Raw genomic sequence first — 25,082 nt, forward strand, 5'->3', positions numbered from 1 at the left:
CTGGGAGTGGAGAAAATAAGTATAAAATATTAATTTGTATAAATAGCTTGGTCATGCATAGAATCCCCCTCTAAGCATACCACAGAGATAACCAAATCTATGGATTTTTTAATTGTTTTAGTGTTATCTAAAGACCTTCTAGAGGACAACAGCAGTTGCTTTGAAGTTAACTATATCCAGATTAGTAGTTTAACATCAAAGAAGCAAGAACAGTTTTTATAGAGCAGACAAATGCCTCATTGTTAACATACCTTTAAATTAATCCTTGCATTAGAAACTTTTATCTTCATAGGCATCACTTCTGCAACAGTTTCATCCTCTAGAAAATGCTGAATGTTTGTAAGGGAAGATGTTAAAAATTCAGCACTGAAGTTCTCTACATGACACTGAAGAAAACCATTTTTTACAGCCAGCAGAGAATGTATCACAGCACTAGGCCCACTTTCCCATCTCAAACTAATCTCAGGTGATGAATTAACCGGCCCAGCCACAGATTTACAGTCAGAACCTGTTGCAAAAGGAAAACAAATCTGCATTAAAATTTTGCAATGCACAAAAAAGCGATCATGATGTAAATACTTCTACTGTCCAACTGATTTTCCAAAAGTATTTTAGAAGTTGTATCTACAAATTACAGCAATTGCAATTGTAGAACTTCAGAGCCACATTCTTAGTCTATCATTTCAAAGCACTAAAGAGAAATAAACAGTACATACAGTAGTAAAACCTCACTATGACAACAGGAAAGGACAATACAGAAATATCACTGTCCCCCCAAAAAATATAAAAAAAAAAATAAATTAGTGTTTCCTCAATATCTGGACAATGGAAAAACAACTATTTTGTAAACTTTTCCACTAACTCCGTCAATTTTAACTCAGAAAAACATTTAAGTCAGTTCCTTCTCTCAGGAGAGCTGGTATTCTCTTAGAAAGACAGAATTTCCTGACCCAGGAACTAACTTGCTAGCACACAGGAATATAAACAGCAATGCAGTAAGATGGATAACATGACTACATGGTGCTCCCATTATTTGGATGGCAGTAGAATTGAACCTTAAAAAAAACCCTAGCAGTTTCAGTATCTTTAACTAATAAGGACAACTGCAATGTTGAACTGAATCGTTCTAAACTAAACTAAAAGATTTAAGGTTAAACTGCCAGGGATGGGGGGCAATATTAATTTGTTGTACAAAAAAAGAGGGTTCACCACCAGAAATAACTACCCCATGGGATTCTCAAGTAATTTGATGACTCTGATCTGCAGAAATTATTTGTATGACAAAAGCATATCCACAGTAATACACAGTTGTTATATTAAGAAGCATCAATTCTGTCATTTCAAAGATAGCCGAAATCGAAGTAACTCAAGTAAAATTAACTGAATTATGTCCATTTATATTAGTAGAGCATCTAACTGTTAAAAAATTTGAGAGAATTAAAATAAACAAAAGTTTCTTGGTTTAAACTCTGCTTCCCTCAGCAAAGGCCAATGTTTACAAGATTAGAAATTGGAAAGATTAGGTAAAATTAAAAAGAAGACACCTTTTTTTCTATTTTTGTTTCTTTAATACTATTCTTTCTCCTCACCCCATATTACTGGCATGCAGTTTATTGTAAGCTCCTCTTCTTGATTTCTGCTTATGCATCTATTAGCAATTACGAGAAAGCTGAAGAGAAGGCATACAGGAAATCTACTAGCAGCTTTCCAATATATATGATTAGGTTATAAAGGCAGAGCCAGGCTTTGCAAAATGGTGCTCTTCAGGAGGTTAAGAGACAACAGTTTAAACAACAGAGGTTCAAACTGAATATAAGAAATGAGGAAAATGTAGCACTGGTGCAGGCTTCCTGAGAGGTTGTGCAATCTGTCCTTGGAGGTCCTTTCTTAGACCTGATGGGATAAAGCCCTGAGTAACCTGGCCTGATGACGGAGCTAACCCTACTTTGAGAACAGGATTGGACTAAAGACGTCTTGACATCACCTTCTCTCCTCTCAATTATCCTGTGATCCCATGAACTGCAGGTTTCCTCTGTGGTGACTTCTTTGCTATGTGCTATCTACTGACAAGTAATAATGCATGCTGTAACAAATGCAGCATGCTGTAGCCCTCCATTTCAGATAACCTACTCTAAATAATCTGACATGTAACGTAAAAGAAAAACACAGTATGTTGGTGGGCTGCACATTACATTATTTCTTTTCAGTAAAGCTTAGCCTGGATACCTTTATATAAAGAAAAACCAGCCTGCTTCACAGAATTAGAGTTCCTTCTGAAATTACACAACTGGTTTACAAGGCACTTGGTTAAAACTCCCAAGGCATCATTGCTGAACACATTACATTTGTGAGACACAAGCTTTCTGATATATCAAGTCTCTATAGATATACTCAGGTATCCTGTTACAGACATTTGCAGCATGTGAACTTATTTTTTAGAAGTATCGTTAGCATATTGTTAATTGCTACTGCAATGCTATAACAACTGATCAGAGCATTAATACTTGAGGATTCAGGTTCTTCATAATTCCTTTGCATGGTTCCTCACTTTACTAATTACAAATGTTACTTCAGCACTTGAGTAAATTTTATTAAAAGGCCTGGGGGGTGGGGAGATTGTTTTTATTGGGATATTTTCTTTTTGCTTTTGCTCACTGGTTATTCTAGTTGTATTTTTTTACCATTAACTCATTTAAAGAGTTTCTTTTGATCTAATTCCCAAGCTTTTTCCCAACCTTGGTCCTCTGGATTTAACTATTTTCTTCCTTAGTTCTTCTATTAGATGTGGGAGATGGGGAAGAAGTGCCCACAGAAGATGCCTGACTAAGTACAGAAAACACAGTCCTACAGGGGAGAGAAGAACAGTAGAGAGTAAAAAAGATGTACATTACAGAATGGAATTGACCAGCAATGTGCAAAAAGAGCACTGTTGGCCTACCCATCCAGATACACACCAGAAAGAGAAAGGAAAAGAGATGAAGTGGAAGTATTTGGATAGTATATCCAAATTTAGAACTATATAGAAGTATTTAGAAGTTCTTAGAAGTATAATACTATCATATTATAGTCTTTTGCCCATAAAATAATCAGCCAATGGACAAATGTCTCTATCAGCTGAACCAGAGGAAGCAGGTTCTAGTTTTAGATACACATAAGACCAGGAAGGTGGCATGTTGTTACTATTTACTCCCTCTTGGTTTTACAGCAGGTGCGACAGATAACCAGAAATCAGTTTGCCTGCATATGAAATGAAGGTGAGCCGTGCGTCTTCCCTGCTGGACCTTCCTGCCCTCAGATGCCTGAATGTAACTGCAACATCATGTAACAGCTGCTCAGGGAACAGCAGCTGCTGGCAACTGCTCACCTTACCAGTAAATGGGTTTTTTAGTTAGGCATCAGAGGCAGTCCCACCACGTACAGCTTCCTGAAGAAAATCCTGCTCCTGGAAGGCTGGAAATAAATGGTAGCTAGCAGCTGCTATAGCTGTTTCCTGAGAAAGGAGACGAACCAGAAGCAGGAAGCAAGTGCATCAGGGATCTGCCCCAAAAACTCTACAGCATCCAGCAATCCATGTGGAAGGCTGGCAGAGGGAGCAAAGCAAACTGTGACATGAAGAGGCATGCTAATACGTTGTGCCAAGAAAGAAAACCTCACAGCATGTGAACTAGGTTTTCTGGCACAGAGCGTATATGTAGTCATGCCCAGGAAAATCTCTGATGACACACTGGTTGATCTAGTTGTGCAAATATCTGCATGAACATACACCCTCTGTTCCTATCAAGCTTTAAAAAAGGAAAAAAACAAAACCCACAACAAAAAAAACCCACAACACCCAAAAAGCAAAAAAAGGCTGTCCTCACAGCTCATCCTTCCTGACACAGAGTCAATTTTTAAGTTTTCTTAAATCACAAATTATAAATTTATTTGAACTGTGGGTGTTAAATTAATCTAGAGAAATAGATCATGAAGAAAAGAACCAGCCCTTCAAACCAAGATACATTTAAGCAAAGTATCATTAGATCAGTAAGAGAATTCTATCTTCATAAAACAGTAACAATGTAATGCAATTTATTTGATTTTAAAAAGAGCAAACTAATGACCAGAATTCAATGCAATGCAGTTTATCCACAGTACCAGAAACTGGTTCCATTTTTATTTCCATCCCTTTCCCTTATCAGGAAAGAAATCACAGTAGATATTCTAAACCAGCATAAAAAGTATGCTATTGTACTAACATAAAACTTTTTTTGTGCTTTAAGGCTACCCCTGAGTTTTTACTTACTCAGAACAAATGTTACTAGTTCCAGTTTCACAACACTGAGATCTCATTGTTAGTTCTTACCAACAGTTCTATTGCAAAGATAGTGCCGAACACTGATATTTCCCAACTGATGTGGTATCACTTGGTTGACCTGTAGGCATATTTCTGTATCTTCACCTCTGATGTCAATTTCCCCATTAACACCAAATATTTGGAAAACCACAACAGACATCTGCCAACAAAATTAAGATAAAACAGTGTAAGATTATAAACTGAATTTACAGTGGTTATTATTTTTTTTAAGTTCTTTCTAAACTTTTTCTCTACAAAAGGAAAAGAATATTTGTATCCATAACCCTTCCTCACAGAAAAGCACAAAGTTTTCTCATCTCTTGTTTTTGTACCCATCAGCTTGACGATGGGTTGCTCAAGAGTCTGTCCAAAGACAGACACTTGTATTTATAACCCACTAATACCAATTCAGAATTGGCCAGAAAAGCCACAAGTGAGGCATTTTCCTCACTCAAACAAAGAAGTTTGTGACCTATGTGACACCTGAAGCTTTCTAAGGCTGCATTCAACTTCATGCATATTGTAAGCGCAACCAAGCATTTGTGGTGCTGAATCAGAGCATGTTCAAGAACCAGGCTACTAAACTTTGGCTATCAGTGTAGTAGTGAGCCCTTTTTCCTCTATTGGACTGCGATATCTTTCAAAACAGTATGTAGCAGCCAGTTTCAAAGGTCAGCTTTGGTATCAGAAGATCTATGTCCATCATCATTAATACTACTAAAATGACTTCAGTTATATTCTGCAAGTAGAAAAAAAACCCACGCTAACATGCATTTGCATAACAATCAATGAATTCTGATTTTTCCATGTTACCTATATGCACAGATGATTGAAAATGTATTTAAAAGGAACCAATCATTTAAGTGAGCTGCTTTTTATGTATTTTTTTTTAATTAACATGATCCACAAATATTTTAAAGCAAAGGTAGGATTACACAACTAGCATTAAAAAAGGAAAATACATCAGCAAGAACATGACAGATTTCAGTCAACTGAAACTCTTAGGTTGGACCCTGCAGGATATATCAGGGAAGGAATCTCTACATATTTCTGTAAATACTGAGCATTATCCTGACATAGTCCTGGACAAAAAGCATCTCTGATCTGACCCAGCAGGGCAGCTGTTTTGATCCTATTTGCAAATACTACAGAATGCTACCAGTGCTAAGAAAACATCTCCGTATCAGAGACATCAGAGTTTTGGTAGTTTCTTTTATCTATACGTAATGATGTTAAAAAGCTCAGTTTAAATATTGTATTCAATCAAGCATAAAAGAACATGACAGTATTACAAAATATCGCTAGGTACTAAAGCAGAAGTATTCTGTGACATTTTTAAGTGGCTACTGTCATTTATCAACAGTGGCTATACAGAGACGACAAGGACAGAGAATACTCAGTGTAACTTGGATTGCAATCTTCATTTGTATTTAATACAAGTGCACTACACCTACAGGCTTACATAATGCACTAACAAAAGCTACCAAAATTACTTGAAAAATCGCCTCTAAAAGCATTCATTGTAGCTCTATTTAGAGGTACAATTTGCTGAAGCATGTATTCTAATGGAATTCAACAATATTACCATTTCTTCACTAGGCTCATGGGCATTCTCTGAAGCAGCGCTCATGACATCTGGAGATGAGCCACCACAAGTTTCAATCACTGTGCCTCCTTCTTGAGCATTTTCTGATGGGCTTTGATAGTTTGTGGCTGTAATACCTTCCATATATATAAGAAAAAAAAAAACAGCATAAGAAAACCTGAATCACTCCTGCATCAAGAATAAAGTCAGTGTCTGTTACTGTGTGCATACATTAGTTCACTCTTTAAGATGAGTTGAACAGCTTATTAGACAAATATTTATGATTGAGCTGCCAAATCCATGCCTCTTACAGAGAGTTCAAAGTTCTAGAAGCTATACAAGTAAGGCAGGATATAGTGACAAGCCCAAAATGGCACTCCACATGCGTTATTGAAAAAATTGTGAAAAGCCTTTTTAAGTCTTCCAAATCAAATATAAACTTGATCCAGCTATGTGTATAAAACACTGCACAGTGCCTTTAAAGCAAAAGTTTGTGGATTTATGTTTAGAGAAACAAGCTATATATACTTTCATTAGAGTGATGATGGTAGTGTTTCCCTGACAACTAGAAAGCATGCAGACTTAATCTACAGTTAAATATTGTTTAACAAGCTTAAAAAAAAACATATAAAGGTTATTTAAAATGGAAAATGTATTTTATGGCATACTCCCACATAAGCACATGCAGGAATACTCCTACGATCCAAATATATAACAGGTTTGCAAGTGGAGTAGTATTCTCATTATTGCTCTACACTGAAAAGAAAAAAAAAAAAAAAGTCATTCTTTATTGGAAATAAAATTTATCAGAGAAGAGGTACCAATAAGATCTTATTGTATTTCCTGACATTAGAAAATTATTTAATCAGTTTTTCTAGAGAGCTACTAGATCATTACAATTGCTTAAGTACACAACATTACAGACTATACAGACATAATTACCATAAGCCTGAATTCCTCCCTCAGACCAGGACCACACATTAATGCATAGATGAGCAAAAATTGGACAAATACCTGCTGTTAGACAGTCAATAGCTAGGAAGAGCTCCATAATGAAGTGGCTGCAAGGAAACTACTAAATCTATCTGCTTGGTAATTAACATGATGAGTATTAGTAAAAATCCATTTCTTTTTCATCTATTTTTAAAATTAAAGGTTCTTTACCACTTCAAGCATAACATCCATTCAGGGTACAAACCTGTAAAAACAGCCAAAGCAATGGCTTTTAAGCAAAGCAGAGAACAGTGCTGCTTAATTCAACTGCAATGTAGGACTGCAATGCTTTTACTCTCCTCAAGAGAGAAAAATTAAGTAGTGCTAAAATTAAGTAGCACTACTTAAGTAGTGCACCTTACTGCTCTCCCTTGAAATAACGTGCTGTGAATATACTTGATACTACCGACTGGAGAACTTAACAGAAATAATGCTGTAAAGCATGCAGGATTTGCTGCACTACAATCCTTTTGAGGGCTATTTTAGTAAGAGATTACATTTTTATGTACTGCTTGTAAACCTACTCACCTTTCTCCAGAAAGCTCTGGCTGTCACTTCCATCACTCTCTACCAAATGATCCTCCAGCATCATACTATCAATAGAGATGGTATCCAGAGAGACTTGTGATGGACTTCTCTTCATATTCTTGTAAGAAACAGAGAATGCAGGGAGGTTGGACGGGCAGCGTTCCTTAGGCTTTGCACTTTTTAAATATAAAAATATCAGGAAATTATTATTTCAAATTAAAGGAATTACACAGAAGTTGGTTGTTTTGTTTTTGTGCTTTGTTTTTTTTTTTAATTTATGTAAACCAGGCAACATACAAAAGAAAAAATCTGATTACTCAATAATCATAGAATAGTTAGGGTTGGAAAGTACCTTAAGATCATCTAGTTCCAACCCCCGTGCTATGGGCAGGGACACCTCACACTAAACCACGTCACTCAAGGCTCTGTCCAACCTGGCCTTGAACACCGCCAGGGATGGAACATTCACAACTTCCCTGGGCAACCCATTCCAGTGCCTCACCACCCTTACAGTAAAGAATTTCTTCCTTATATCCAGTCTAAACTTCCCCCTGTTTAAGTTTGAACCGGTTACCCCTTGTCCTATCACTACAGTCCCTAATGAAGAGTCCCTCCCCAGCATCCCTGTAGGCCCCCTTCAGATACTGGAAGGCTGCTATGAGGTCTCCACGTAGCCTTATCTTCTCTAGGCTAAACACAGACAAACACAGAAATAACATGCATGCCTGCAAATATTTGTGTCAATCTTTTTCTCAATACATATTTCATAACATTTAAACTAAAAGTAAAGAGTTCAGATCAGTTAACTAACAGTTCATTTTAGCTTTCATTAAAAGACAGATATTGCATATCTTCTATCTTTATATTTTAAATTTTTTTATCTACTAGATGTTCATTTCCATTGACCATTACTAGAACTACATGGCCAACAAAATTGATAAATATTTTCAGATAGTAAGCAAACTGATTTAATATTAAGTCTTCTGTACCTTGATGAAGACTGGCATGCAAACATTCTAATTGAAGTCACTTTGTCTTTGTTGATTTCAAATTCTTCAGTTTCTAAGGCAGTTTCTGTTTCCAAGTCAGTGACTTGGGTAGGGCAGCCTTCAGTTGTGCTTTCCTGTTCATTTAACTTATTTGAGAATATGTTTTTGTCGTCTTCTTTATCAATGATAAAATCAGTAGAATCTTCTCTCTTATTTAAGATGGATGTTGACTCTTTAGGATGCAAACTACTTTTCTCACTCAGAGGTCCACAGACCTCCTCTGAATCACTTCTACTAAAAAGTCCACTGCTTGCTCCTTCACTCGTATCTCCCAAACCTTTATCTGATGCATCATCTGAAAATGATGTTCCTTTCTGAAAGTCATTATTACTGTCTGATTTAAACAAAAGAGGATCTATTAAAATCCCTTTATTAACTTCAGCATTCAAAGGCTTACAGTCATTTACATAATCAAAATCAGTAATACCAGCTTGCACTATCTTATTGTCAACTAATTTTTTCTCTGAAGTAAGAGCTTCCCCATTTCCCAAAGGGGAGAGTTCTGATGCCATGGGACTTCCTTCTTCCACAACTGGAGACTTACAAGGGTTTCCCTGAGTCACTGGATGGAGTAGTAAGGCTACTTCTGCACTTTTAAGTAGGATCCCAATGCAGACATCTGTTTGCTTTGCAGGTTTTCCTGTCACTGCTTCTACATCATTCCTTAAGTTTTCCAGGAGCAATACAAGAGATTCATGGAGAAACAGCAAAAAAAGGTACTGGTAATGATTGATCTGCATGCTTACATGTTTCTGAACATGGACTAGGACATGTACATCCGCATCTGTGGAAGAACTTTCAGAAAGCACTCCTGAAGTGTCTAATATTTGAATGCCATTGGTCAAGGGCTCTGTCTCAGTGCTGTAATATTCCCTAAGAAGTTTTTTACGTTGCAGTCTATTAGCAAGATCACTAGATTCACTTTTTGGAATGCTCAGAGCCGTCTGATCATGGGATAAAAGCTCTTTTTGTGACTTTGCAAACCTTACTGGTTGGCAAATCCAAAGCGAAAGTGGAAATGAGTCCACAAAGCTTATTGGTCGGCCTTTCCCACTTTTTGTTCCTTCATAATCTATCCAGAATTGGGAAAAATGCAAGGCCCAAACATCAGTAGCTGCAGATGTCTTTAATGCATATTTATTCAATTCTGGTATGATATAACCTTTATAGACATCATGCATTTTAGTATCTTGCTCATGAGCATGTCTCTGGAAAATTGGATGCAAAAGATTAAAATTCTTCTGGGACTTGGGAAAAGTGGTGAAAGTTCTACTGAAAAATTCACAGTCTTTGAAGTTCTGAAACAAAGCTTCTAGATCAGAGTGTCTGCAGTTTGGCGAATATCTTGTGTTTGTAGCAATCATCTCTGAACTTTGAATAGAAAGTGCATGAGGTTGATCTTTATGAATTTCAGGTTTGTTTTCAGATGGGATGATGAACTGCAAGAGAAATGTATTTTTTCTAGTCAGAAAATTGTAGATTAAAAGGGTATAAAATTAAAGAAACAAAAAACATAACAGCTAAAATAAAGGAATATAATTATAATTTTATGAGAACTCAAGTATACTAATACAGGCTCACAGATTATCATTTGTGTTTCCTCTTTTTTATGAAGGATCTGTGGCATCTAAGACTCAATGTTTGTACAAAAACATAAGGGTCTCAGGCTTTTCTTATCTGAAGGATTTAGATTTAGGTCGGCAATATTAGGCTTATTTCTTCGTTATCATTAGTGCCTCATTTCTTCAACACAGAAACAGCTTGGCAGAAAGTTTCTGCAAGTGTTCCAAGCATTTACAACTTTGAACTCCAAATTAAAATTCTCTGTTTTCAATCTGACTTGTCAAATAGGATTTTTCACTACACTATTTTCTATGTCAAGATACCAGGAAACAACTAAATGTGCTAACACAGCTAATATTCCTAACAGTGCAGAACACAGAATAAGTATTTTGTGACCATTATCTGAAAAACATATTTTTTTCATCATAAAATATACTCCAACTCCTAAAAAAACCAAAATAGTTCAGTATGCTGAACTTAACTGGCCTATCTTTAACACAAGTTTTAAAGGAAATATGTATTTTATGTCAAATTCTGTATTTGTTGTTAACATGGAACTTGGCCACGTTAGTTTTGCTAGGATAAGTGACACTACCTTCTGTCACAACATCTCCATGCTGAATCTAGAAAGATCAGAGTAAAAAAGTCATCCTAAAGACACTCAAAAGATGGGAGTGATGAAGCTTTTTCATGTAAGTAAAAGGACGCAGAACAAAATAACCAAATATCTAATTATATAATAACTATGAGATCTGTAAACATCAAGCACACCAGTAACAAAATATTCATAAATTGCTAAAATATAAACAATGCAGTTAATACAGGGATGATACAATTAACATGAATCAAAGTTTGAGGGACATGAGAATGCTTTTATCTTCTCTTAATTTAGTGGGCTATTCATGTATCATAATTTACTATTAGATCAGTCTGTGTTTGTAGTTGCCTGGTTGTTAGCTCTCAGTAAGTGTTTCCATTCAGTACAAACTATGTCTTTTTAAAGTTCCATTAAATAGGTACCAAGAGCATTAGGACAGCCATCTCTCCATATGCTGATTTTAGAACCTTTTGAAACCTCTCATGCAGGCACCATCAAAGAGACTCATTGTTTTGTTTACCTCTGAACCTCAGAAAAAAAATGCCCAATGCAAACTGGGGGGAGGAGGGAGGGAAGAAGGGTGAGGAATTAGTCTGCTCAACAATGCTTCTCCTCCAAAGAAGGAAAAGACAAGGGAAGCAAAAATCTGATGTTCCAATGGACCAATGAGTTCCACTTCTCTGGAGTAAACATATAGAGAACTTGTGTACCTAGACTACAGCTAAGTGCCAGCGTGAAACAGAAAATGGTGAGAATGGGGTTTGGAGACACAAATAAACCTTCAGAGGTTTACTCTAAGCATTTAGCAACAAGACAAAAGAGTTCTTACATACTACAACCAGAGGAACAAGGGAGGGCCCTTCCATTAATTTGAGTGCAAATATGTTAGTTATTTTTACTTAAGTGCTCATCTTTCTTTCTTCTGCTATGTCAGCTTCACTGAACACAGTGAAATGATTTGTGAATACTTCCATTCAGGTCTTCAAAACAAAACTAAAATATCCCTAGAACACAGATTAATTAGTATGTAAAACACATGCTTGTATTCAAGCCATCATATTCAGCATAGTTTTCCAGAGGTTCACTATTTATGGCATAGATTGCTTGCTCACGTATTTCTCCGCATTTTGTTAAGCTGCTTTGCTAGCAGCTTTTCAAAATAAGAGTATTTTCTTCCAAGGAACCACAAAACCCCTCCTCAACAATAACATACCTTTAACATTAATCCATCAATTCTAACGTCAACATGCTCATCTGATTTTGAATTATCATTTAACTTGTACATGGCCATGAACTGAATAAGACTTTGCTTCAAATCCAACACAAACTGATTTAGCCAAAGAATACTTCTCTCATCCAGGGTGAACTGTAAAGCATTCAGCTGGCCATATAAATTTGGACATGGAACTGAAAGAGAAAACAAAACAAAATCATGAAAACAAGTAAAATGTTTTCGGGTGCATTTTTAGTATTTTTTTTTTAAGTGACCACATACATTTTCACTGCTATTTTACATCAGAGAAAGAATGGAAACACTCCTTTGGTCTCAAGGACAAATACATTGTTAGGGGATACCAAAGGTAATGATTATTTCTCACTCAAATCAACTGAATTTCTGAATGGAAAACCTAGTATTAGAATAGAATGAAGTCTGAGGAGAGGGGGATAATGCCCTCATTACAGAAGGCAGGACCAAGGAGATTTGCAGTCCTGAAGTTCCATTCTCAAGAAATCCACTGACGTTTCTGTATATATAACAGGGCCAATCACCTAACACATTAATAAAAACGACTCAATCAGATCTGCATTACATAATGAATACTACTGCAATAGTTCGAGTTCTTTTATGTACCTAGATAGTGCAACTAAAGAAACAATACGTGGATGTTGAATAATGAGTAACTTGTGGCCTTATAATGCTGTGTTTTCTGACATAAAAGCCGTATTTATAAAAAACAGTATTACAGGAGATTACCAGGAGCAAGGACTGTGCAAATGGAGCAGTGTTGCACTCTTTCCATTTTAGAAAGCCATTACCTATTTCCAATTGTCAACCTGGAACCAGTATTAAGCTTCATAAAGGTGAAAGTAACACACAAAATTTACGGTACAGTAAAAAAAACAAACCAAACAAACAAACAAAAAAACAACAACAACAAAAAAAAAAACACACCCCAAACCAAAAAACTGAACTTCTTACTAGGGAAGTCCTTCCCATCTGGGTAGTAATATTCAGTGAATTCAATATGAATAGCTGGCATTTCTGGTGGAAGATAAAGTGACTTTTTATTGCAAGAGATCAGAGCTTTAGGGGAGGAACGACACTGGTCTGCTGTTGAAACCTGTAAAAGACAAAAGATTAATTTCATTAGTACATTACATTTTTATGAATTGTTATACATTTGTAGTTCGAAGACATACGCCTAGTAGGGTAATATTCCACTGTTCTCAGATGTAGAACTCCAAGTACACAAAGTGCTCCAAGGCAAACCTAGTCGCCTTGCAGTAGAAGCAATCCACGTAGAACAGTTTCGCAAGAAAACCATACAGCATGAACAGTACCAGATCACCTTCCTTCATGTCAGGCAGGAGGCAGCAGGTCACTTTCAAAGGTGTTCAGTAAAAGCCTAAAATGATCTGATAACTTTATTGCAAACACTAAAGCTCCTGCATAAAAAATTCTACTCAGACATGCTATATTTGCATACTGGTTTTCCTCAAGGATCCTCTATCTAGATAACAGAGGATAGATAGCTATGTCAAAAAAATTAGGAAGCGGTCGTTCTGTCACATAAGGACAGACTCCAGTATGTGGGCCCACTCTAGACTGTATACTGCTAAGCAAAGTGTTTAGCATGCACCTGGCATTGTATGCTTGGCTATGCCTAAAGGTCTGCTTCACAGGAGAATCAAGACACTATAGAATAGTAAATTCTTCACTTCTGGTTCCTTGCAGAGTAAAATTATTAAATAAGGAAGAGACCACCTTTTGATATATTTGACCCTAAATTTCTTGGAACGTATCCCAGTTTAAAGAGTATGTTGTCAAAACGAAGCTGTTTCGTCCAACACTTAGTAAGTCAGACTGCTACTTTGGAATTAGCCAACATATTAATACTGATTATATGATGATGTCTACTTGTATGAGTTTCACTGGAAATAAAGAATATGTAACTTTTATAAGCCTGCTTCACTCCATGTAGTTGTTTTCAAGCTGCAAACAACTCTGTACACCAAGACACAAGAAATTCAAGTAATAACAGATCTATTTAGAAAAATAGCTTTCTGTAAACTGTATAGAGGTAATGAAAATTTTAAAAATCAAAAATATATTTAGGTAGGGAGGTGGAGGTGGCAAGTATCTGAAGAGTAGAAAGCAACTGAAAGCACCAACAGTACAAAATTATATAAAACCACTTCAAACCCAGATGAGGGCTCCTGGCAGCAAGCTGCAACCTCCCACTCTACCAGAAGCAATATGGCCAAAAAGCATTGGAAAATGGAAAAAGAGCAAGTAGAAGTCACAACGACTAAGGGCTCACACTAACCATTTTTGTTAGAACCTGAAATTTAGGGTAGATCCTGCCGTATCACTACCATTCTGCCTTAGAGATATACTACTTCTCTATTCCAGTTGCCTCCTGTCTGCATGAAAGAGTGAATCTGGACCACAAACGTCAAATAAAAGTACTTACTCAAACAAATGGGGAATGGGGGTAGAATAATTAAAATGTCTACTCAAAATATCACTGAGGGGGGAAAGGGCTGGAGAAAAAAAAATAATGTAAAAAACCCTCTCAATTTAAAATAAAAAAAAAATCCCATGTCCTTCGAAAAAGGTAACAATAAGTATGAAATACAAAACCACGTATTAAAATATTGGGTACCTAACACAATACAATGAAAAGATGAAATTCCAAATGTCAGAATTCAGGAAGAACTTAGATCTGAAATATAACTGTAATTGGGTATCACCTAATATAAAGTCAATAAGAAAATATCCACCAATTTTAACAAAGCAGAAGCAGGACCATAAAGGTCTAATCCAATAATGAATTAAAAGATTTCTATTAATTTCAATGGGCTTCAGATTTGTCCTTTAAAAAAACATAGTTACTTAAATAACAATCCAGGGCAAAGTAGCCCCAGTTTTACTAACTTGAAGAAATGTACCTGATATATATTGAAATCTGCAAGTCTAACCACAACAGGACTAGACATCAGTTTGCCCTTTGGTTGTTGAGAAGATACAGAGGAAGCCCTAGGTGTTCCTTTTGGTATCTGTTCCTTGCCTGTGGGAAAGAATAGTGATGGAATCATTGAGAACAGTCTTTTTTAGAACAGTTTTAACATTTCATAGAATTGGAGCAGGACTGATGCAAACAAAGTACCTGTTTGCAGGTTCTGAGGGGATACAGCAGGTGGTGATTTGGGAGGAGAATCTATAACCTGGTCCTTCACAGCTTGCTTAAGTAACTCAACATTGCTTTTGAATTCATTCAATAATTCCTTGGCCCATCCACTTCTGGTTTTAGTTGCATCACTATAATGCATCCAGTGATCACAGCTATCTCCTGCAAATAAGAGCAATGTGGGAAATATTAACTCATTTGAAAGTCTGTTTTGAACTAGGTAACAGGTTTCCACTATTTTACAATTCTTCAAAATACAATCTTATTATTACATGCTGCAATTATTGAACAGAATTTACAACAGGCATTAAAACAGAAGATGTATTATATAAAAACACATCTCACTGCTTCACAAAAATCACTCAGAAAACCATTTATACGGCCACCTGCCTTTTAACACCACTAACATGTTGAAAACAGCACTGAATATTTCAACTCAGAGAAATCTGATGACACATTAATGTCATATGTGAGAACATGCAAAAAAAAAAAAAAAGTTTCAAAAAAAAGAAGTGAGAGCAAGTAACAGAACAACGTTCTCATGCTCACTTTTTCCAAGCTTATCTTTCCTGCCAGAATTGTGTCCTAAGAAGTTCCTGGTCCCTTTCCAGATATGTATTCTTTTTGTGTTGGCTCTCTAGCACCTCTACGGCACACAAACAAGAAGGTAATTTCAATCAGTGCTGCACCACACACAGCCTTAAAAATCAAGCCCAGTAGAAATTCTTTTATTCCTAACATGTTTCTGTTGGTCAGACACTTAAACCTCTGAAAGAAATTAAGATCTCTTCAAACAGTCCCTGTAAAGACAGTCTAATAATGTGTTTGGTACTATGCATGCACTACAAATAACTTCTATCAAGTGATACATCACTCTCTAAATACCACCATGTGAAAACTTAATTTATTTGGGACTTAATAAGGTTTTGGATACTTGCACTGGGGATGAGTAGATAATTAAAACAGGTAATTGCTTTGGGAAAAAAAAAAACGTGATTTCAAGCCTAAATGCAAAGATTTCAGCATGGAAGAAACTATAAGGGAAGGCCCCATCACAAGAGATGACGTTTTTTCCCCACCCTCCTGCCTCTCAGCCTTTTGATGGTTTTCACATCTTTCAGGGTGAAGAAGATGAAAAAGGAACAGGAAAGACAAAAAAAAAAAAAAAAGTGCAAAAGAGGGCAAAGATACATTAAAATCAAGTCCATAAATCCTTTATGGACTTTAGCTGGGATTATCCAAAAGCTTTAGCTGGAATTATCCAAAACAGGGCTGAAGTGGGATCACCCCAAGCATATGCACATAAACTCTGAAGTACCTACAGGACTGCAGAGTAATAGGAAAAGCTCTCCTACCCCTTCTAGGAAGTCAGTACAGGCAGGTGCCTCTCTGAAGTGCTTGCACACTAGCATATGCACCATGAGGAACATGCCAGAGCAGGAGGAATGAGAGATCTGCATGCAGTTGCAGGGCTATGATCTCACTAGGACCACAGAAACATAGTGAGATAGCACACACAACTAACATGCTGCAGAGGATGGACATAGGCTCTTTGGGAAGTACAGAACAAGAAGGCAAGGAGAGTGAGTTGACCCATCAGTGAGATGCGTAGGAACACATGGAGCTCTACCTTGGGATGGATCATCAGCCAGCTGAGCACTTACAGGTAGGGATTAGATGGTAGACCAACATGGAAATGTTGTGGCAGATGTCTGCTACAGACCAGCTAATCAGGAAGATGAAAAGGCCTCCTTCAGACAGCTGGAAGAAGTATCATGTTCATAGAGCCTGGTCCTCATTAGGAACTTTAGCCACCCCAGTATCTAATGGAAACCAGTAGTCTTCAAGGGTGGGGACTAGCAGCATGAAGTCCAGCTGGAGATAAATCTCAGCTGCAGAGTCTCCACCCTTGGAGCTATTCAAAACCTAACTGGACACAAGCCTGGGAAGATAACTTTAACTGACATCACTCTAATCAGAGGAGTTGGATTACACAATCTCCAGAAGTGCCCTCCATTCTCAACTTTCTACATTTCTATATATGGAGACGTCATTGACACATTTCTCTATGAATAGTGAAGAGAAGGCCAGAATGTAATAAATATTTTAGTGGAGCTGGCACTGATGTTGCTACCATCTGAATTTACTGCTGGTTGCCCAGGAAAAAAATGCTTTCCAATTTCTCATATTGTCTCAATATATCAGCTTGATCAAGAATTTCCTATGCTGCAAAATGTCCTGCATGATAGCAAAGCAGCAGCTTTCTCTGATCATCATCGAGCAACACATCAGCTACATAAATAATGGATCTGGATAAAAGCTTGAATGAAAGCAGGTCTGGGAAGACTACTGGAGTGATGGATTGCTGCATAGACAGGTTTGCAACATCCAGTAAGTCTGGCTTATGTTAGGGTTATCACAATCAATGGGCATACAACCTGCTTCATTTCTGTTAAGTATTATGAAGGGCTATTGTTGGAAGGCTTGATTTTCAATGGGTTAGAAATTTATCCTACGTTGAATATGTGTCAAACTCCCTTTAGAGTCTTGTTGAGCAGGGTCCTTTACAAAAAACAAACAACTCTCAGCCCCCAAGAACTCAATCTGCAAAATAATTAGTTATTGAGGACTTCTTCTTAGAGGATTAACCATAATTTCCAAGACTAAACCCAAAAGCTGTTCCTAAATATTCCATAGGCCACAAAGGTACAAAACCAGAAAATTGGTCACAGAAGCTGTGACCTTGCTATTAGAAAGTATTAATATGGTGTTGTCCTTCAATATGCAGTATTGCAGGACTTCAAGGTAGAAATGCTCTGCATATCAGGTGATAGCCCAATACATCAGTATACAGAGGCACAATACCTACATGGCTACAGAACTCCCTCTGAATTTTCAGGATTAACATGTACCCCTTTTGATTTCAGCAAACAGACTATCCCCTCTGTGACAAGAGTTTGCCTATAGAATTGCCACACTCTTCTAAAACCATGGGAAAATGAGGACCTCTTAAGTGGAAGAAGAAACTTTCTGGCATGTTCCTTCCCCCTCCACTCATACATCCTATTGGATCAACGACCACCACCTTTGGAAGCTTTTTACCATACTCTTATTAGTGAGACATAGATTTCTGTTACTTAAACTTACTTGTACAGAACACTGCTTAAGACTGGAAGGAGAACACTACCTTTAGAGGCACCATCTCTGATCTGCAGATGAACTTTTCCATCTCTGGTTTCATGTAGTGAGTTATGTCGCATGCAGTCACTACCTAAAAGCACTCAGTTTGCTTCTAGCCTGCCCATCCAAGAGCCTACAGTGCATGGTTCAATCTGGCTATGAATCTTTTCAAATTAAACAATCCATTTATTTCCCTGATTCTCTGAATTTTCTCTGAGGAGAGCTCACAGAAACCATAAATAGACTGGTCTCTTATTTAGACATTGCAGGAATCAGAAGTGACAGTAAATGAAAAATATAGCTGGTTTATAAGACATGTGTTTAACCTCTGTAAAATAGGGTCCTCCCCTTTTACAGGACAGGAAAGCAATATCACAATTTTCGGAACATATTAGGCCCATACAAAAGAAAGAATACTGATTAACTGTATTTTTTTCTGTGTCTTTATATGTTTATTTGACCTATATTAAATTATATTTTTTAATGTACAAAAATTACACTTGATACCTATGAAGGAAATAGATTGACACTACAGGACTCCACCTGCAACCATGACAAAAAAAAAAGGCATGAGGCAGGCTATGGCTAATTCACATCTTTAATTTATGTGGATAACCATTCCAAAACCACTGGTCTGTGGTAGTAAAAAGCAAAACAAAGCACAACCAATTCTGCCCACCACCTAAAAAACCCTCCACTGTGCTGGACTGCTTTTGAATTCAAATTCAACAGCAAATGTATTTTGTCACCTCTACATTTTTTAGACTTCTGAAAACTATTTGTAAGAAATGCTTCTTTGGAAATTGCTAACGTCTGTTTAATAACAATTCCTTAACAAAAGCCTATACAATGGAACCTCTAAACACTGGGATTCCTTTTTAGCAAACAAAAACATTGCTTGGAAATGGATATAAAATGATAGGCTTCCACATGAAAAAAAACCAAAAAACAACTCAAAAAAAAACCCCTAAACCCTAACAGATTGACTCTTGCGAATACCCAATTTGTGAATTCTCAATCTGCCATACTGCCTTCCTCTGTCAACACAGAAATCTTTTCATGTCAGAAATGTCTAAACACCACTTTGTTGACCAAACAGAACAGTGAAAAGTAAGTGTTTGGCATAAAAGAGCTCTTTCACAGAATTAAATTGGTTCTCAGGTTGTTGCTTTTGTTGTTTTTGCATATACAATGAAATAAAAACAAGTGTATTTTAAATGCTCAGAACATTATTATCCATGCCCTATATATGTGTACACACAAAATTTTTTTTAGTATTCAAGGAAGATAGTTATATTCACAGTTAATTCATAAAATGCTCACTTTCATACCTGCTTTGTGAAATGGATAATAGTCCACTGTTAAATAGCTGAAGGAAAGCTGCATGGCTCCTCCTGTAACACGTCTATTTGAGTCTGTAAAATAAAACAATACTCAGCTCTATACACACTGTATTTAGCAGGTTAGTTCTGTTGCTCCACTTCTTTAAAAGTCAAACAGCTGTTTCTTCCTCCCTTTCACTCACTCTCCTTACAACCTCATTATCTTCCCTTAAAATTTACATACAGGTAAGTTGTCACTGGTTTCTGAAGATCAGCTAGTTAAACTCAGTGTTCTGTACTCAGACACTCCTAATAACTTGTGTATTGTTTTAAATGCTATTAAAAAGTAAAGACAACTCTCTGAACGCATATAACTCCAGTTTTTCTGAAACAAAACTTTTCATACTGATTGTATGGTTCTGATCAGTATTCAAAGTCAACATTTACAGCATTCTTGAAATTAAGTATAATTTATTTGACAAATACTATTGCAGTGAAGAGGTCTTCTGAGAGTTCTCTGTTCTGATTTTTCCACTGCTAAATTTACACTCCACGGGCAAAAAATAAATGACTAATAAAGACATCTCAATAAAATGATAAATTAAAACTGCAGTTTTACTTACTGCATGTAAGTAAACACATCTCTAGCCAGTGAACTTATGCTCTGCTGTTCTCTAAGTGTTCTCCCTAGTTAAGGAAATATCTAATAATAACCTAAGGTTTTCATATTCTTCTTCAGCAGACCTTGTAAGTTTTTTAGTGACTAGACAGCTCCTTGGATATACACTGATACATCACCCTCTCCGATTGCTTTTAAAGACATTAAAGAAGTGTCATTTGTCTTCTGTTGTTCTGATTCTGAATATGGCAATGTGCAATAGCCTTTCATTTAAAAAAAACCCTGAAGTATCACACACAAAAATATAAGGACACAGAACACTTGTTTCATTCTTTCTATATGCTGCAGAGCATACCAAATTCTCTAAATTAGTAACAAAAAGAGAACTGCTGCTTTATTAGTCTGTATTTTGTAAGAGCATTACAGAAGCGGATCATATAGGACCCTTTCAAGTCACAGTAATGTTGCCACTGCATTCTTCATAACCCAGTTAACTTGCAACATAAAAGAAAAAACAGCAGGAACAATCAGACTGGACAGAATCAGTTTCTAGAAGATGGAATAAGCACTGATGCTACTAACATTCTTAGCAGTTTTTATTTCATTTATTCTACAATAATCACATGTAATAATGAAATGTTATTCTCATAAAGGCACCTAGCTAATTTTAGATCTGTCTACATAGAGTGAAGACAATTCTGAATATTCCTCTAAAATAAAGACTCTTGATTAACATTAATGTATTCTGCAAAATGTATTCTAAAGACGAATATGGTTACTTTAAAAAAAAAAAAGTTACCTCTTTCTTTAGAATGGATATCATCACATATATGTAGGTCCAAATGGGAAATTACTAAGTGATGGGAAGTTTCCTTAACATCAAAATCATTAAACAATTTTACTATTGCATCATTTTGATCAGGTGCTACCGTCGTCTGGGGTGCTTTCACCTGCTGAGAGCTAGGTGCAGGGGCAGAACTCTGAAAAAAATATTTAGTTGTATCAATTTATGAAGTTTATCCTTCCTTTCAAGCATAAATATCCTCTTCCTTACTCAATACAGGTTTCTGAAATAAGGAAAAATCTGCACCAAATGTGTTCACGTTGTGTTGTTACAGAGATCTAAGTGTGCTGTTTTAGAATACAGCTAAGATGAGGTAATGGCTCAGCACTGCAGGGAGGAAACGCCCATTCTCCCCTACCCCCACACTTCTTTACACCCCTCACTTGCAGCACTGGTATTTTTCTAACTTCTGAGCAAGCTGCTCAGGGAACTAAACTTGCAGAAAGACATTAATTTTTTTTTTTTTTTGTTGGGCTCATTTGTGCTAGTTTATTTCTCCAAACTATACCACAAAAGGGTCAAAGATGAGCTGCTGCAAGTATCAGGTAATTGGTGAGATGCAAGTACAGGGAATTGAAGAATTGGAACCTCCCTGCCCAAGTAACAGCTGATGATTAAATTCTTGTAGCTAAACTATCAAATCCCACCATAAATCATGAGGACCACTGTAAGAACTGAACTCTCCACTATAGTACACTAGCTTCATTGGAAGGGATTCCACAGAAATTACTTTACTCAGTCTTAGTAATAAATTATGTTTTATTTTAATGAGACTACCTTTTATCAGTGTATTTGTTCTGCTTTTTCACTGACAAGAGGTCCCTCCTGTTACGCTCACATAGCCCAGTTGGCTTAGTCTGCTTTGCTGAAAAATGACCAAGGTTTACATAAAACTATCTTACGTGCAGCATCTATACCACATCCATGCCAGCACAAATATGTTAAAAGTCGAATTTTTCACCAGGTATACCAATTAAGAGAGCCAAATGATGGAACACACCTACTAAAAGCTAATTTTTTGGTACCGTGAAGATAAACTGGACAAGCACTTTAAGTTGTTATAGTAAGCATATCTATCCCCACATTAAGGTTACCTTAGTGTGTCTTAATTATTACTTTCATTAATTCATAACCAGAAAATATTTGGGGAACAAATGTACTTAACAGTTAATCAACTGTTAACATGTAAGTCTACATACTCTGTGCATGGATAAAGAAATCCAACTTTTCTCTTTCCTGCAATTAATATGAATACACAAAATCTTGTAAAATAGAGTCTGTTATATTCATTCATAAATTAAATAGCCTGTGATTCATTCCCAATGTAATTTAAGTTACACAGATGAATGAAAATGAGTAATTGAACATTCTCCAAAATAAAGTAACACAACTAACTAGACTGCGTTGCATTTTAGAACACCTGTTAATTATATAGTGAGACAATTTTCATACCTGTGCTGCTTCAGAAGCCAAGCTTTTTCTCTGTTCTGTTGATTTCTCTATGGCTTCACTAAGAGATTTGGCATATTGCACCATGGCCTTCAACTGGGAATCAGTCAAAACCCACAGCAAATCATCCAGAATCAAAACCAGTTTTGATGCCACTACATTACAATCCTTTAACTGTATAATAAAAATTTAACCAAGTTAAATGGGTGCATTAAATACTTAAACTTCTTAAATCAAATATAAGAAAAAAAAAATCAATGCAAAACTACACTTCCTCCAAAATGAAATTTCTTCCACATAAATAACATTTTTTTTACTTTAAATTGATTTCTTCCCATTAACCAAAAAGTACCTAAGATACAGTATATTTATACCCCACTTTTTATTTGCTTGGAATGCATTAGATATTAAATTGATGCATTTCTCTAAATGTAGGTAATGTTAACATTGTGTGAATCTAGAGAAGTAAAACAAGCCTTATCATAAACAAAGCTCTGCAGATCAAATGATTTCATTAGTAGGACGTGTGCAAGGTCTGCATCTTCAAATTCTGCCTGCTGTATTTCTTGTAAACTCTACAGTCATACTAATCATGTTAGTAAAAACTGAGTTCTGGGAATTTCACATTTTATATGGCCTAAATTTAAAACCTCTCCTATGTCCATGTATGCACTAAGAGCATAATTAAAAATTAATTCATAAAACAATGAAAGACTTTCACATTTACCCTTCTTTTAAGTGTGACCCTAATTTTTGATTGGTTAGTAATCAGTCGAACTGGAGCACTCATGATTTCATGCTTAGAACTCTGGATTGCATCTGCCTCTATTCTGATCATCTGCCAGTTGATTTCTTTAAAAGTCAAAACCTTTAAAGAGAGAGAAAAAAAGAGAAAAAAAAACACCTTCATGCAATATGGCAGCTTACTTGTGCCTAAGCATGTGCATGTATATATCTGCACATATATACACATATACACACTCACATACATCCTTCATGCAGAGTCATATGAACAGAACAAATTCATGTCACTTGTTATTCTAATTAGAGGTGTCAGGAAGTAAAGCCTGGATCCTTCTCTCTACCTCCAGAATGTCACAGAAATGTTAAGGTAGTCCCAGGCAGACAGAGGTAATAAGCAGCATTTCAAACATTCAGGAAAAAATAAAGGTTACAATTTTTGCATACTAGGTTGCTTTTGATGAAAGAAGACTGTGTGGCTTTGTTTCAAAATGTTAGAGTATGCAGGAAAAGAGCGGGGAGGGAAGCAAAGCTACAGGATGGAAGAGGTTTTTGGAGTGTTTTTTTTTCAATTAAAAGATAAACATTGAGAACATTGTATGCCATACAGACCCCACAAGCTTTGAAATATTACATGGATTTCTAGAAGACACAGCAAGCAGATATCCCATGTCTCATCATGGAGAATATCAAATGAACAGGACATTAAAAGGGGGGAAAAAGCCCCCAACCAAATAATGTTATTTCTAGTTTCCCTAAAACTCCTTCCTTCTTTACTCTGAAAAGATTAGTCACGAAGAAAGTGGAACAGGGAAGAGTTTGTTTGGTATGCATCTTATTTTTCAACTGCAATTCTCTTGTCAATTTGAAAACTGTACAGCCTATGTCCTGCAAATATAAGCACAAACTTAAGTAAAACACACTCAATGTCTTTGGGAAGGAGGCACACACAAAGTAAGCAAGATGGAAAGGCAAACTGCAAAGTAGCCTGAAAAATGCAATTTGCAGAAAAGCAGAATACCTACCCTCCTCATCCAGGAGATACAGTATGAATGGAAGCTTCTAAAAAATTCTGAGGAGATTTCTTACTACACCAAGAGTGTAACTACAGTGCAAAGGCAAAAGCTTACTCCCTAAAAATATAGTTTAGCACAAGTTATACTACAGCACTGTTCCACCTGTTCATGCAATTTACTGCTAACAAATCATTCACTGCAGTTTCCAGAATTCAGAGCTCAAAAAGAAACCACTGCCCAAGGAAAGGTCTGCTGTGTATGGAGCAACTGTTAGGCATCAAACTCCTCCTAAGAAGCACAACATCAATAGATATGGCAACACAAAATTCTATCTGGTCAAACTTTAACTCTTCAAACTTCACTAACACATGAGCATTTGAATACAGATAAGCTGCAGGAAAGATAACCGGTTAGAAAAATAGTTTGACTTATTTTTTTCGTGGTATTTTTAAGTAACATTCTCTTGGGGTTTCTTTTCCTACATAAAAAGCAACTTACAGACTCCTTATCTCTGAGTAAACTCTATTCTGGAATAATCACCTAGAAATGGGCCAACATGGGCAAAATTTCAAATGCTTATCCCAGGCCAGATGCATGAATGGCCTAACTAATCTAACTAATTTAGCAAGACATATAAGTCTTTCTCAATACAATATATTACAATATAATAATAAAAATTTAATATTTAGAATCAACCTTGCACTCTATACATTTTACTTTGGTTACACGGGAGAAAGCAAATGAATGGTGTATAATAATTTAAGACTTCCATGTTAAGTTCTCACAGACAGTAGAAAAGTATGCACTTAACTGCTATTACTTTTTTGTATACATACAATTTAGTTATTCT

The 25,082-nt window shown here is 36.3% G+C and overlaps 1 protein-coding gene across 3 annotated transcripts in view; it reads right to left on the reverse strand.

Annotated features, from left to right (window-relative positions):
• The window catches only part of BLTP3B (bridge-like lipid transfer protein family member 3B), a 54,599-nt gene that overhangs the window by 6,609 nt on the left and 22,908 nt on the right, over nucleotides 1–25,082 (reverse strand). For all 3 annotated transcript variants that reach the window (XM_061357214.1, XM_061357222.1, XM_061357231.1), the window contains 13 exons: nucleotides 23,203–23,343; nucleotides 22,479–22,649; nucleotides 20,982–21,162; nucleotides 19,573–19,656; nucleotides 15,041–15,223; nucleotides 14,823–14,941; nucleotides 12,850–12,991; nucleotides 11,863–12,056; nucleotides 8,429–9,927; nucleotides 7,440–7,615; nucleotides 5,919–6,055; nucleotides 4,343–4,493; nucleotides 252–508 (listed from right to left, as the gene is read on the reverse strand). In XM_061357214.1, the coding sequence (XP_061213198.1) occupies nucleotides 252–508; nucleotides 4,343–4,493; nucleotides 5,919–6,055; nucleotides 7,440–7,615; nucleotides 8,429–9,927; nucleotides 11,863–12,056; nucleotides 12,850–12,991; nucleotides 14,823–14,941; nucleotides 15,041–15,223; nucleotides 19,573–19,656; nucleotides 20,982–21,162; nucleotides 22,479–22,649; nucleotides 23,203–23,343 (3,435 nt within the window). The remainder of the gene's footprint in view (nucleotides 1–251; nucleotides 509–4,342; nucleotides 4,494–5,918; nucleotides 6,056–7,439; nucleotides 7,616–8,428; nucleotides 9,928–11,862; nucleotides 12,057–12,849; nucleotides 12,992–14,822; nucleotides 14,942–15,040; nucleotides 15,224–19,572; nucleotides 19,657–20,981; nucleotides 21,163–22,478; nucleotides 22,650–23,202; nucleotides 23,344–25,082) is intronic.

This window comes from Neopsephotus bourkii, unplaced genomic scaffold (genome assembly GCF_033783945.1).
Source record: "Neopsephotus bourkii isolate Nb327-2 ecotype Australia unplaced genomic scaffold, CSIRO-AGI_Nbou_v1 NB_107, whole genome shotgun sequence".
In the NCBI taxonomy this organism is placed as follows: domain Eukaryota; kingdom Metazoa; phylum Chordata; class Aves; order Psittaciformes; family Psittacidae; genus Neopsephotus; species Neopsephotus bourkii.